Source organism: Rhinolophus ferrumequinum, chromosome X (genome assembly GCF_004115265.2).
Source record: "Rhinolophus ferrumequinum isolate MPI-CBG mRhiFer1 chromosome X, mRhiFer1_v1.p, whole genome shotgun sequence".
NCBI lineage: Eukaryota > Metazoa > Chordata > Mammalia > Chiroptera > Rhinolophidae > Rhinolophus > Rhinolophus ferrumequinum.
Window position 1 is genome coordinate 85,902,578 of NC_046284.1, and position 13,359 is coordinate 85,915,936.

Consider the following 13,359-nt stretch of genomic DNA (forward strand, 5'->3'; position numbering starts at 1 on the left):
ATATTGTCCATCAGCCAGGTAGCCATTCTCACCGACTGAGTACTTGGTCTGTCAAGCGTGCTGTGATTTGGTCAGGGCGGATAGTCAGTCACCAGAGACAGGTGCCTATCAGACAGCCACAGACCTGTCCATGGGTCAGCCTGAAATCCCCTCAGGATAGCCCTCCTTTACACATTGCCAGGCAGCGTAACATCCAAACACTCCCTTGAGCGGGGTGTGATTCCTAGCAGTAGTCATCCATTCACGGCGTCCCACTACCCAGGTGGGCAACAACACCATGTGTCAGCAGTCAGCCAGCATGTCAGTCCCTCAGGAAACTTCCCGTCTTCTACACTGTTGGACCACCAGCCCCAGCCAGTCCAAGGCAGGCTGTAATTCAGTTAGATATTCAGTACCGCACAGCATAGGGAAACCACACTGTCAATTCCTCAAACTGCCCCTCTCCCTGTTGGCCCACAAGTTATGTAGTCAACCAAATGGTTATACAGTTAACCAAATGGTTATTCTGTCTGCCTGCCAGTCCAGCTGTGAGCTGCTTGGAGAAATGAAAGGTTCCATCAGCTCCTGCTTGCCATGAATGGAACAGTCAACAGCATAAGTCCCACCATGGATTCCCCTTCCCTCCTTTATTCCTCCTAGAAGAGAGTCAGATGCCGGTCATCAAATGCCCCTAGTCTTTCCAGACAGGCAGGACCCTCCCACTCTGAGGAGTCCAGGAGGCCTGCCCAACCCATGAGAATGGTTTAAAGCATGACCTCTTTCTGTCTGAATCTGGAGAGGTGATGTGGGGGTCTTTGGGGAGCATTCCCTTGGACCTCCCCCAAATAGTATAAGAATATCGCATAAATGCCTAGATTCTACTAGCCCCATGACCTGGGTTCAAATCCCAACTCTACCATTTACTAAATTGTGTGACCTTAGGTAGTTTCTTCATCTAAAAAACCTCAGATGAGTGACCTTGGAGTGGGTATCTCCTGCTAACCTGGTAAATGAATCTTTCAAAAAGACTAGCACCTTTCAGGATACCTCAAAAGAGGCCACACTGTTATTACTGTGTCCTACTCCCAACCATGTGTCTGTTTGTTTAGTGTTAATTACTGCCTAGTGTGTATATTTCCTTGCCCAGTGCTGGGGCCAATACAGGGTTTTATTCATTACATGCCACACAAATTTGACCTATTTTTGTTGTAAATCCCATATTGGAGTATAGCACACATACAGAGAGTACACAGACCATGTGTGACCAGTGGAGTGACCCCATGTCTGTGCCTTTTACCCCAGGTCTGTGCCTGCTCTGTGCCTTTTCAGCAGCAAACATACATGTGGAACCAGAATGCAGGTTAAGGAACGTCATCGCCAGCCAGGGCGCCAGAAGCATTTAATTTGTTTTTTAACATCTCTAAAATCAGGCTGCATCTCTCATGCACTGGTGTGTCATAATTTAATTGGCAGTACTTTTTGTCTTTCTTAGTGATACAGAAAATAATGGTGCATTTTATAATCAGTGGTGACTCAGGATCAGTGACACCCAGGAATAACAACAGCAGCAGCAACTAATGTTTATATATAGATGCCTACAAGGAGCTAGGCACTTAGCAGATACCATCCATTTTAATTCTGGCCACAGCTGGTGAAGTAAGTTTTTCTATCCTCATTTTAAGGACTGAGGAAACAGGCCCAGAGAGGTCAAGCAACTTGCCCACAGTCAATTCTTTTACCCCAGGTCTGTGCCTGCTCTAGCTGGTGCTCCTGGGGATTCAAAAGTTGTGTGCTGTAAAGTTTTCTAGGACAAAGCCTGCCTAAGGGGTCCTCGAACACTGATTTCTAGGGCTTTGCCAGAAGGGTGGGGTGGGGGTAAGTGATATGACAGGACCTTCCTAGACTCAATGCTCACCTTGGAGACTTGGACGGGATGGGTGGGAAGTTGAGTGAAGGGTGAGGAATAATGAAAGAATTAAAGGGAACCTGAGACTCCCTCCTCCAGCTTCCCCAGCTTTAGGGGAATTCTTATGGGGCAAAGCCACATCTCCGACCTCACCACCCCAGCTGCCCCCACCACCTGGCTTTTTCTTTTCTTCCCCTAACCCTCCAACCCGCACCTTCCATCTCGCAGGTGGAAGAAGCCTGCCCTCTCTGGATTCCTCCTCACCTTTATCTTTCTCCCCTCTCACCTCCTCCTCCTCTAAAGTTAGGCTACCTGAGATCTTCAATCCGCCAGGTTCAGAAATGGGAAGGAGTAGGCACCGCGAATCCTAGGTTTTAATGTACAGGAGTTTGTCATTACTCCCTTGGAAATAGCTTTAAACACCAGGGACAGTTTTGAGTTGCTCCTTTTTTTTCTGGAGAGCAAGTCCTGGAGGAGGAGAAGGGGAGACCCAGTGGGATCCAAGCTGGAAATCTGTTACATATTGTTACCCCCATTGTATAGATGAGGAAACTGAGGCTCAGAGGTGAGGCATCTTGCCTGGGTTCTAGAGCAGATCTATCTGATTAGTAAGTTTTTGCCTCTTCCATTGTCATTGGCTAAGACTTGGTTTGCACTGGGGACTGGGCAGAACCAAATTTTAATATTGAGAGGGGGATTCTGCCCATCAGGATCCTGGGTGAGTTGTTATGTACATGGAGAGTGGGGAAGTCTGACCACCTAGTACTCTCTTGATCTAGTATTGTGTTGATTAAATGGTTTTTTAAAAATATGTAAGTGAATGAATAAATAACTCTCACTCATTCACCACACCTGGCTCATGCCAAGCTTTTCCCCACCTCAGGGCCTTTGCACTAGCTGTTCACTGTGTCTGGAATGCCCTTCCCCCAAGTATTCCCCTAGTTGACTCCTCTCTCTTTAGGTCCAGCATAACTGTTACTCCTCCAACTGGCTTTCCCTGAGTACTGTTATCTAAATGTCATTTCTCCTCAGCATGTAGTACTTATGATCTGTAACTATCTTTGGTTTCCATCTGATTCTTTCTTTCTTTTCTGTCTCCTCCCCTAAAATGTCCATCCCCAGAATGTTGGTCCCACTAGGGCAAGAATTTTAGTCATTTTTTTTCCAATGCTTTATCCCCAGTCTCTAAAGTAGTGCCTGGGAATAAATGTTTATGGAAAGAAAGAAGGGCAGAAGGAAACAAAGGCTAAAATGACCGAGAGAACAAATGAATGAATGGATTGTATACGTGTATGGCTAAGTAAATGAAATGGGATAGATGAGTAAAAGGGACCTTGGGTGAAAAGGACCCCAAATTCCCACATGTGGAATGTATACAAACGGAGATTTAGAGAAACAGAAAGACAGCTATTTTATTTTTGTTTAAAAATCCTTGAGTGAGGAGAAATTTTGTATAAAAAGGGCCCTGGTTATTTTGTATAAAAAGGGCCACTAGGGTGAGTGTGGGGGCCAGTCAGAGGTAATAGCATTGAAAGGATTGATGGGGAAGAAATACACCTTGGGAGCCTGGAAGCCAAGAGAGGAAAGCAGCAAGCAGGGGCTGCTAGGTGAGGGCGCGCAGAACAGGTGGGGATGGTGGTGACTCAGTCATCCCATTCATCGTCCTCATCATCATCTCCGGCCTGGTCCTCCCCTTCGTCTGGAGGGAGACAGAAAGAGTGGAATTCAGGATGAGCAGGAGGGCTCGAGAGCCCTGGGGGAAGGGGTTTCCTAGGGCCCGGGAGATCAGGACTCAGGGCCCTGGGGGGCTGAGGTCTCCTGCTAGGAAATCAGATCTGGGACCCATGTGTTGGATGAGGATGGGGCCTCCTCAGAGGAGGGAGAGTTAGGGTTCCTGTTTGGGACAAGATAGGGATTATTATTGGGGTCCAGCTTCTAGTGGGAGTTGAAGTTAGTATTTATTGTAAAAAATGTGTGGTTAGTTAGGATATTATTGTCACACAAAGGGTTAATGTTAACACGTTTGTCACTTAATGGGGTGAATTTAAATATTATTAGCAAAAGTGGACTAAATTACAATATTATTGTTTTATAGCGGGCTAAGGTTAATAGTGTTGATATATAATGGGATTAATGATAATATTGTCAAAAGATGAGGTTCATTATAATACTGTCATGTAATGGATCCATGTTAACCTAGTGGACACTCTAGGGTTAATGTTAATATTATTGGCAAAGTTGGAGTTAATTATATTATCGTCACATAAAAGTTGAGGTTCAGATTATCCTCACATAATTGTTGTATGGTGACAATATTGTTGACACACTAGGGGATTCATGTAACATCATTGCAAAAAGATTGGGTTAGTTATCATTATCACATAATGAGTTACTGTTACATGGAGTTAGGGTTAATGTTACTGTCGAAGATGGGCTTCTTTATAATATTATCATCACATAATGGGCTGATGTTAACACGACTGAACAAATGGGATTAATGTCGATAATGTGGATGTACCTTGGCATTAACGTTAATATTATTGTCAAAGACAGGCGTAACTATACTATTGCTATGTAATGACAGCGTTAGGATTGTCAAAAAGGAGACTGATACAAGATTTGTGTTAGTAATACTATCATCAACAGATGGGGCCAATGTTACTATTGATGGAGAATGTTGGGGCTTTTTTTAGGCCAACACTAGCCCTGGGTAGCAGGGTCACTGCCCTGGTAGGATGGGCTCCAGAGAGGGCAGCCCACAGGTGGCAGAGGAGGGCAGGGCCTCACCTGAGGAGTGGATGGCTTTGCTTCTCTTCTGCATCACGTGCATCAGGGCCCCCACCAGCCCCTCTGAGCTCTGAGGTGGCGGCTGCAGTGCAGAGCTCTCTGAGGCGCCAGGGGTCTGCAGCAAGCAGAGAGCAGCACAGGGGCTCAGGGAGTTGTGAGAGCACTTCTCCCTGCCCCTCCCCACGTCCCCACACCTCCCAGTCTCCTTCAAGGCTCCAAGCCCACCACTTCCCACCAACCTCCAAACCCTATCACTGAACCCCCAAAACCTGGGACCCCCATCAGTCTTAGCCCCCAACCACTAATATCCTGACTTGCACAGTACACCCCAGAGTCCCAGACCCCCAGTCCTTCATCCTGCTGGACCTCACCTTGTTCAGCTGAATTCCCTGCCGGATTTGATCCAAAAGTGCCCCCCGACCCCCACCAGGGCTCAGGCCCCCCATAGTCCCCAGAGAAGGAGGGGGTGGGGGAATGGCTGGCCCATCCCCAGAGCTGGGTGGTGGCGGTGGTGGTGGCGGTGGCGGTGGTGGCGGTGGCAGTGGTGGACCCCCAGCTCCAGGGGGTGGAGGGGGCGGTGGCCCAGAACGTCCTGTAGCTGGAGGCGGTGGTGGTGGAGGGCCCCCTCGGCCCGGGTGTGGGGGTCCCCGTGGAGTTGGTGGGGGTGGAGCACCTCCCAAAGGAACAGGGGGCAATGGACCAGATCGACCCTTGTTACTCCCCACAGTAGGGGGCCGGGGGGGCTGGTTCCCTCCTCGGGATGGTGGTGGGGGTGGTGGAAGTGGCTCTGAGGGGAGAAAATGACATATTGCTGTTATTACAGTTTTGTTCCAAGCTTCAGTTTTGCTCATTTGTAAAATGGGTACCCAACTGACCAACTCCCGATTCAAGAGGTAGAAGGGTTTCCATGAGGACTGAGTGACTGCAGTGTATCTTTTAGAAATCAGCTACCTGGGTTGGAGAAGAAGGGGCTGTCCAGAAGGGGGTACTCACCCTGGCGCCTCATCTCCTGCCGTACAGCTTCCAGCCCGCCCTGGTCCTCAATGAAATCGTAGATAAGTTTGGAGGTCTCAGCATCGGTGAGCTGGGCCTCACTGATTCCTGCCCTGGAGAACAGGCTCCGCAGGTCTGGGTCCAGATTGTTCACCTGCCCGGGAGGAAAAGTCCAGGGCAGGAGTGGGCAAAGAAGGGGGGGAGGAAAGGAGCATGGATTATCATTGGGTCCATCCCAGAGAGGGATCTGAGACAGGTGTGGGAAGAGTGAGGTCTGGGAGTAGGTCTGATTGGTAGACTACGGAAGGGGAGGTGGGAGTTGAGTGGGGTCCAGGGGACTTTGCAGTTACTCACGTCAAATCCATTCTGGGGATCCCACCCCACGTGGCTGACATGTCTACGGGAGGTGAAGAGACCCCAGTGAAGCCCCAGTGCCCTTCCTTCCCTCCCTTCCTAATGAAGCCCTCCTGCCTGCTGCTGCCCAGAGGGACTCTGAGGGGCCAGAATTTATGAATAAGCCATAAGTGAATGAATGGATGGATGAATGAATGAATGAGTGCAGTAGTTAAGGAATTAGAAGGGGTCCATAATTTGTGGTGTCCATCTGTCTATCCATCCCTTTTTCCACCATCCATCCACCCATCCATTTGTCCACCGAGCCATTCACATTCACCTGTCAGCCCACTGATCTATCATACATTTGTCTCGCCACTCATCTGCCCACACACATCTGCTTACCCGTTTGTCCATCGATCTGTCCTCACACACACTTGTCCATCTACCCATCCATCTACCTATGTGTCCACCTTGCCATCCATCCACTCATTTGTCTCCATTCAACCACACACTTCTGTCCATTCATCCACATGTCTGGCCACCTGTCCATCCCCATCCACCTTGACTGTGAACCAGTCAGCCTATATATCCATCTGTCCACACACTCATCCACGCACCCATCCTTCTACTCACCCACTTCCCATTTACCTATCCACCATCCATCCAACCACCTATCCATTCATTCTCCAACCCACCCATCCAGTTCATCCATTCATCCATCTACCCACCTATCTACTCACCCACCAGCCCAGGGTAGGACTAGGGTGAGGCAAGTGAGGTGCCTAGGGTACAAAATTTAAGGAGGCACTCACCCTCAGAGTCATGAACTGTACTTGCATGACTGCCACTGACTGTCTCCGTAAATTTTGCAACCTTGGTGCCTCACTTGCCTCTCCCTAGTCTTGGCCTTTCACCTACTCACCCCTCCACTCATCTGTCTACCTGCCCACCCCTCCATCTGCCCATCCTTCCATCCACTCAGCTCTCCTCCTGCCCACCTGTTCATCTGCCCCCCTCCCAGGGATCTGTGGACCCACTGGGGAGAGGTTCTTACTTGAATCCGCTGGGTGCGCCAATATCAGCCTTGCTGATCTTTTTCTTCCCTGAGCGTTTCTTATCAGCTGGGCCAGGCCCAGGAGCTGGGAGCCCACGGTATCGTGAACTCGTAATGTCTGGGTTCTGGATGTCCACTGTCACTAGCCCCAGGGACGGTGGACCAGCTGCTGGGCCTGTGGGGAAAATAGGGTCACTAGACTATTGATCCTAGGGTCACTAGACTATTGATCCACTTACCGACCAATCAAAGCATAGGAGTAAGAGACGGGAAGTATGTTGGGGGAATCTCGGTGTGTGTTTGATGATCATGGAGGGAGTGGGTGAGGGGGTCCAAGGAGGGTTTATGGAAAAGTGGGTGGGTGGGTCCCACACACCATTCATACGTTCACTGATTCATTTATTTATTCATTCACTTATGCTTATCACTTAAGTATTGACTCATTCATTCACTGGCTCACTGACTAATTTATTAAATTATTCATTCACTCACTCACTCGTTCCTTCCTTCTTTCATTCATTCAATCATTGCTTCTTTCACTGATTGAAATTTTATTTCACTTATTCAATTATTTACTGTTCGGTTCATTCAATCACTCACTCACTCATTCGTTAATTTACTGAGTCATCTATCCATTCATCCACTTAGCCACACACCAATTCACCTATGCATTTATACACCCACCTATACATCTATATATCTATCTATATTTTCATCCTCCCATCAGTGCGTCCCCCCACTCGACCATCTACCCACCACCAATCCATCCACCCTTCTACCCACCCATTCACCCACTTATCTCTGCACCCACCAAATTACTCATTCATCCACACCCTAACCCACCCGTTCACCCAGGGACATGGAAGAATCAGCACTCACCCCCTTGGTCTCCACCTGGGTGGAGGGGCAGGGGTGGGAGCCCTCCTCTTCTTTCTGGGAAGATGGAATGGACAGAGAGCTATCACAACCCTGCCACGGGTTCCTGGGCTAGCCGGCTATTACCCCTACTTGCACTAGAGGACTCACCTTCACTGGCTGGTGCTGGTGGTGGGGGTAGCTGGCGTCTGTCTGTGGAGAGACAGGTGAACTGGGAACCAGAACCATGAGGGGGCTTTTCCAGCTCCCCACTCTTGCATTCACTTCTGCCCAACCCCCTTTCCTCCTCCAAGGCCTCCTTACCTCCACTTTGCCTCTGATTCCTTTTTTGTATCTTCTCCTGTACCAGGGCCTGGAAGGCCTGGGCCTCACCCTCGTCTGCAAAGTTCAGCCCCGCTTGGCAGTCCTGCGTACACCTTGGGGTCAACAGCCTCCCAGGCCCATCCCCCACCTTTCCCATCTCCTCCCCACAGCCCAACTGAGGCCCAGGGGTTGGGTGGTCACTTACGTCTCCAGCGAAGGTGTGGAAGAAGGGGGTGGGAGTGGAGTAGACCAGCTGTGAGTACAGCTCCTGTTCCCAGAGCAGCTGGCCTGCCTGGAGAGGTGGGGAACACACTGGCACTGAGACATGTAGGGCAGGTCTCTGTTATCTGGGCAGGGAACATGTGTCCAAATTTGGGGCCCCAGGATCTGATTTGGAGGTTTCCAATTCGGCATCAGAAGAGTTGGGGGTCTAGGGGTCAGATGTGGAGGATTGGGGTACAGTATGGGAGTTACACATTGCAGTGAGATCTTTGAATTTGGGGTTTGGGATCCTAGCTGTGGAACTTGGGGGCTTGGATTTGAGGATTTGGGGCTCCCGTCTTAGGAAACTGAGCCCATTCTAGACTCCATCCCATACCCCCACGATGGGGGCCTTCATTTGGGCAGGCAGGGCTCCAGTATTTGGAGTTGGGGTTGAGGTTTGTGGAGCGGAGTTTTATGGCTTAGGATTTTGGTATTTGATGGTCCTGGGATCTTGATGTGGTCATGCTGAGTTCATCTTTATGGGTTTAGAAGGATGAATGGGAGGTATGTGTCTGGGGAGTTCAGGTTGGGGGTTTGTGGAACAGATTCAGGAATGCTGAGGTCCAGGCTGTGGGTTTAAAAGGACAGATTTGGAGTTCGACCCAACGGCATATTCAGGTTGGGGATTTGTGGAATAGATTTATGACTTAGGAGCTGGGCAAACATCTGAGGTCCAGAAGTTTTGATGGGGGATTCCTGAGACCCAAAATGTGGCTCTAGAGCAGATTTAAGGTGCAGGTAAAACTATAGTTCTCATTTTTGGGGGGAGTTTGTGGAACAGATTAGACTTAGGAGGTATGCTAATACGTGATGAGGTATATATGGTGACATAGAGACTCTGGAGTCAATCATCGCAGACTTAGAAAGGCAAACCAGAGTCTGACATCTGGATGAAGTCTTTGGTTCTGGGGTCCAGGGGTTCACTGATCTGTCCAAGGGTTCAGGGCTATGGACCCAGATCTTGTTTGTGGGTTGAAAACTGGTTTGCTTGTCCAGTGAGGAATGGGGATCACCTGAAGGCCGTAAAGGCGGATGAAGTATGACTTCTGGGGGTTATCCTTCACGAAGCACACAGCCCCACAATGTTCCTTGGTCCAGCGCTCAGCTCCACGGGGCAGCGCCAGGTACAGCTGAACAACCGCAGTGGCCAGCGTCTGGGAAGGGAGAGCGGAGTTCAGTGCAGTTTGGTCAGGGGCAACCAGAGGGTCGGAGCCAGACCTGGTCCTTCCTTACCCACGGCTGTCATAGCCCCCAAGGAAGGGCCACAACCAGAGAGAAAGTGAACAGACATGGAGATCTCTCCGGGATTGGTGAATGGGGATAAATGGATTCTAGGAGAGGAGATGATGGAGAAGGAAAGGAGGAGAAGAGGGGAAGAAAGGGGAGGAGAGGGGAAGAATGGGGAAGATAAGGTGAGAGGAAAGGGAGGAAAGGCGGAGATGGGGAGGATGGGAAAGATGAGGAGGAAGAGGAGGAAAGGGAGAGAGACAGGGAGGGCTAGGTGATCCCCAGCTCACCCAGCATTTCCGTCCGAGCATCTCGAAGAGTCGCTGGTTCTCATGGTCACGGAGGAGGGTGGAGGGTATGTTCTGCTGAACCGCCGACGATCCACGGCCCCCAGGCTTGCCTCCTGCAGGGCCCCCACTCATGGTGCCTCCTGCCCTTGTCCTCTCCAGCTAGGCTCTGAATGCAGGGTAAGAAGAGGAACTTCCGCAGTGAGCAGGGAACAGGAAGTACAAAAAACCACAAGGGAAACAAGTCCTCCAGGGGCCCCTCGGTGGGCCTGGCCTCCTCCACCCTAGAACAAGCTTGGACCCTCTACCAGATTGGGGCCCTCCTCCACTTGACTGGTTAAACTCATCTTTTGGACCAGTTCATGTCTTCCTCCTTCTTTTTTACTCTCTGGGGCCCATCTCCCTCTGATTGGCTGACAGCAAGAGCTAGGCCACTACAGCACTTCCGCAAGGCATGCTGCAGCGGTGGGGAACAGTCATGGGGCTGGGCAGCCTCCTTCCTCCCCACAGCACCCAGTTAGCCTGGGCCTAGGGTTCAAGGCCCCTAGTGCTGAAGAATTACTGTGCTAAAACATTTCCTTTAATTACACAGTGAGCACCTGGGATCCCATCCCTCTCCTGAGACATCCAACAACGCAGCTCACTTCCCCACCCCTTACCCCTGCCTCCCTGCAGCTCCCAAATTACTTTCTACATATCACCCCTTTTTGAAGAAAGGAATTTTATAGGATATATGAATGCCTAAATATCTTACTTCATTTTCAGTGCTTTTGAACTTTTGAAGTATGTAATCTTCAGAGATTTGCTTTCTCTCCACTCAATATTTTATTTTTATCTATCCAACATTCATGTAGTACTGAATGTATGCCAGGCACTGTTCTGACCCCTTTGTAAATACTCATTTGAATCCTCTTAACAGCCTGTGCGACACACACTATTACCGTGTCCATTTGACAGAGGAAAATGAGAGAACTGAGGCAGAGTGGTTAAGTGATTTTCCCAGTAGCCCCCAGCCAGCAAGTGGGAGAGCCCAGATTGCATGCCAGGCAGGCTGGGTCCAGAGGGCACACTTTTCATCACTATGCTCCACACCTTCTGTCTGTTACTAAGATTCGTGTTTGCCTGTAGCAGTTATTCATTTTTTAGTATATGAACTGCTATATAGTATTCTATTGGGTGACTGTACAACTTTTTTTATCCGCATTCTCCTGTTAACAGATATTTAGGCTGTTTCTGGCTTTTGCTGTTGGGAGCAACACTGCTGTGTTCCCTCCTGTACACATTTCTTGGTCACGCAGGCATCCCCTCTCAGGAGGGGAGTCAGGGGGCTGGAGGGTTTGCATGTCTCTACATGTACCAGAAAATGCCAGACTGTCCCCGAGTGAATGCTAGCTTATTCCCACTCCTCCCTGGGCCTCAGTCTTCCATGGGGGGGGCGGGGGGACGCAAAGCTCTCAGGCACACATAGAGCAGTTTGGGGGAGCTGAGCCGGTCTGGGGTGTGACTGCCATTCCTGGGTACCTGAAGGTCAACAGCACATCTCAAGGTGGGACACACAGTCCTGCCTGGAAACCTGCTGGGCTCCCCATGCCCCCAAGTTCAAAGCTTCTCTCCTAAGCCTAGGTTCAAAGTCCCTTCTTGTGTAGCAATTCAAGCCAACTTCCCTCCTCTCCCCCCTCACAATTTAGTTTATGGTGCCACCAACTCATCAGGTGATTTCCTTCCTCCAGGCCTGAGGCACCTTCCAGCTTGTCCATTAGGGCAAGCCCCTGCTTTTCCTTAAAATGCCACTGCATTCATTCATTTTAACACTACTCATTGAGCTCTAAGTGCCAAGCGTATACCCAGTATCTGGCACAAACTAGACAGTAAGTAAAGGAATGAATGAGGGATTAATGTCTAACTGGTTAAGTGTTTTCTGAGCTTTTTCTAAATGCCTTTCATGTATTAACTCATTTCACATTCACAGACGACACGAAGCACTACTGTCACCCCCATTTTACTGGTAGGGAAGCTGAGGCCCACAGAAGCTTAGCTCACTTAAGATCACACAGCTTGTGACGGACGGATCAGAGGCCAGTTATGTGAGCTCCAAAACTGTGAAGTGCCACATGGGGGCCAATATAAAATTCTTCTGTTCCTTTTCTGTCTTTTGTGCTCTTCCTCCCTACTCCTTCTCTCTCTGACCCTACCTCTGTCCCTTTTAAGTCGCCATCAGGGGGCCTTAAACCTCTGCTACATTTGCTGGTTGCTGTTTAAATTAACATTTAAAAGTTTTATATTTTCTGTTCTTACTTCTAAGTGGCAGACAGGTTTAAAATTTTTCTCTAAATAAAAAAGCTAAAGTAGATTTTTATTTCAGTCCCTGAAATAAACTCAATAGAATGAGTTTCTCCATCTTAAAAGGGTGATTAATCATCTTAATACCATTTATCATGTTCAGATTATTGAATTACTCTGTTGATCTGCATTAATAATTTGGAGTTGGTTTATTTTATTGTTATGTGTCCCCATCTACTCTTGTTTTTCTGCACTGAATGACAGTATTTGGGGAGGTGATGACTTCAAAGGTTACTTGCTCTCCTGGACCTTCAAATAGATTTAAAAAGAACAATACATTAGTCCAACCTTTCTGGCTGCTCTCAGCTGGAGAGTGGGTCGAATACAATTTACTCCACCACAGCTGGGAGCCGAAGTTCTACCTTACTTCTTAGCAATCCAGTGAATGCCCAGGAACCCCCAAGAACTAGGATGTGCCCAATAACTTACGTTCACCTAATGTTCCCTCACCACCTCCCTCTGCCAATCCCCCCAGGGGTTACCAGATGGAGAGTCACTTCTTGTTTATATCCTGTGCTTCTTTTGCTTTATTTTGAGAGGATATTGCCTACAAGATCGAGCCTCAAGTCCTAAGTAGGTAAGAAGACAGAGGGGGTGTCTCTCATAACTGAATCACCACTGTGTAACTGAGTCCCTGGAGGAGACATAGGCATTGGGAGGTTGCTAAGACCAAACTGACATCAAGATGGCAGAATTCCCATTGCCACATCATCCTTCTCCTCCCCTTACCTTCCAGCCCCTCACAGTCCTCCATGTCCATGAGGGCTCCTTCCTGGGGACAATCCCACCCTAAGGAAACAGAAGTTCTCAACTCTCCAACCCAATGCTCCCTTTTAATAAGAAACCTTTGGGCAGGCCTCCTTTTACCATCCTGGAATGACATACATTCATGGGTGTTACAAGTCTTGGTGGTGTGGAGCTGTCCCCCAGTATTTCGGGCCCCTGCCCATTCAATGCTGAGGCACTCCCATTACTCTGACAACCAAAGTCTGCCTACCAGGCATTCC

The 13,359-nt window shown here is 49.1% G+C and overlaps 1 protein-coding gene across 1 annotated transcript; it reads right to left on the reverse strand.

The window, feature by feature from the left end:
• Window positions 1–3,271: 3,271 nt before the first annotated feature.
• WAS (WASP actin nucleation promoting factor) lies at window positions 3,272–10,353 on the reverse strand. The gene is made up of 12 exons (XM_033096098.1): window positions 10,016–10,353; window positions 9,512–9,652; window positions 8,440–8,526; window positions 8,235–8,337; window positions 8,082–8,123; window positions 7,935–7,988; window positions 7,056–7,230; window positions 6,020–6,062; window positions 5,666–5,819; window positions 5,044–5,459; window positions 4,673–4,787; window positions 3,272–3,584 (listed from the first exon to the last, which is right to left on the reverse strand). The coding sequence occupies exons 1-12, from the start codon at window positions 10,145–10,147 to the stop codon at window positions 3,529–3,531; spliced, it is 1,518 nt and encodes a 505-aa protein (XP_032951989.1). The 5' UTR covers window positions 10,148–10,353; the 3' UTR covers window positions 3,272–3,528.
• Between the last annotated feature and the right edge of the window lie 3,006 nt (window positions 10,354–13,359).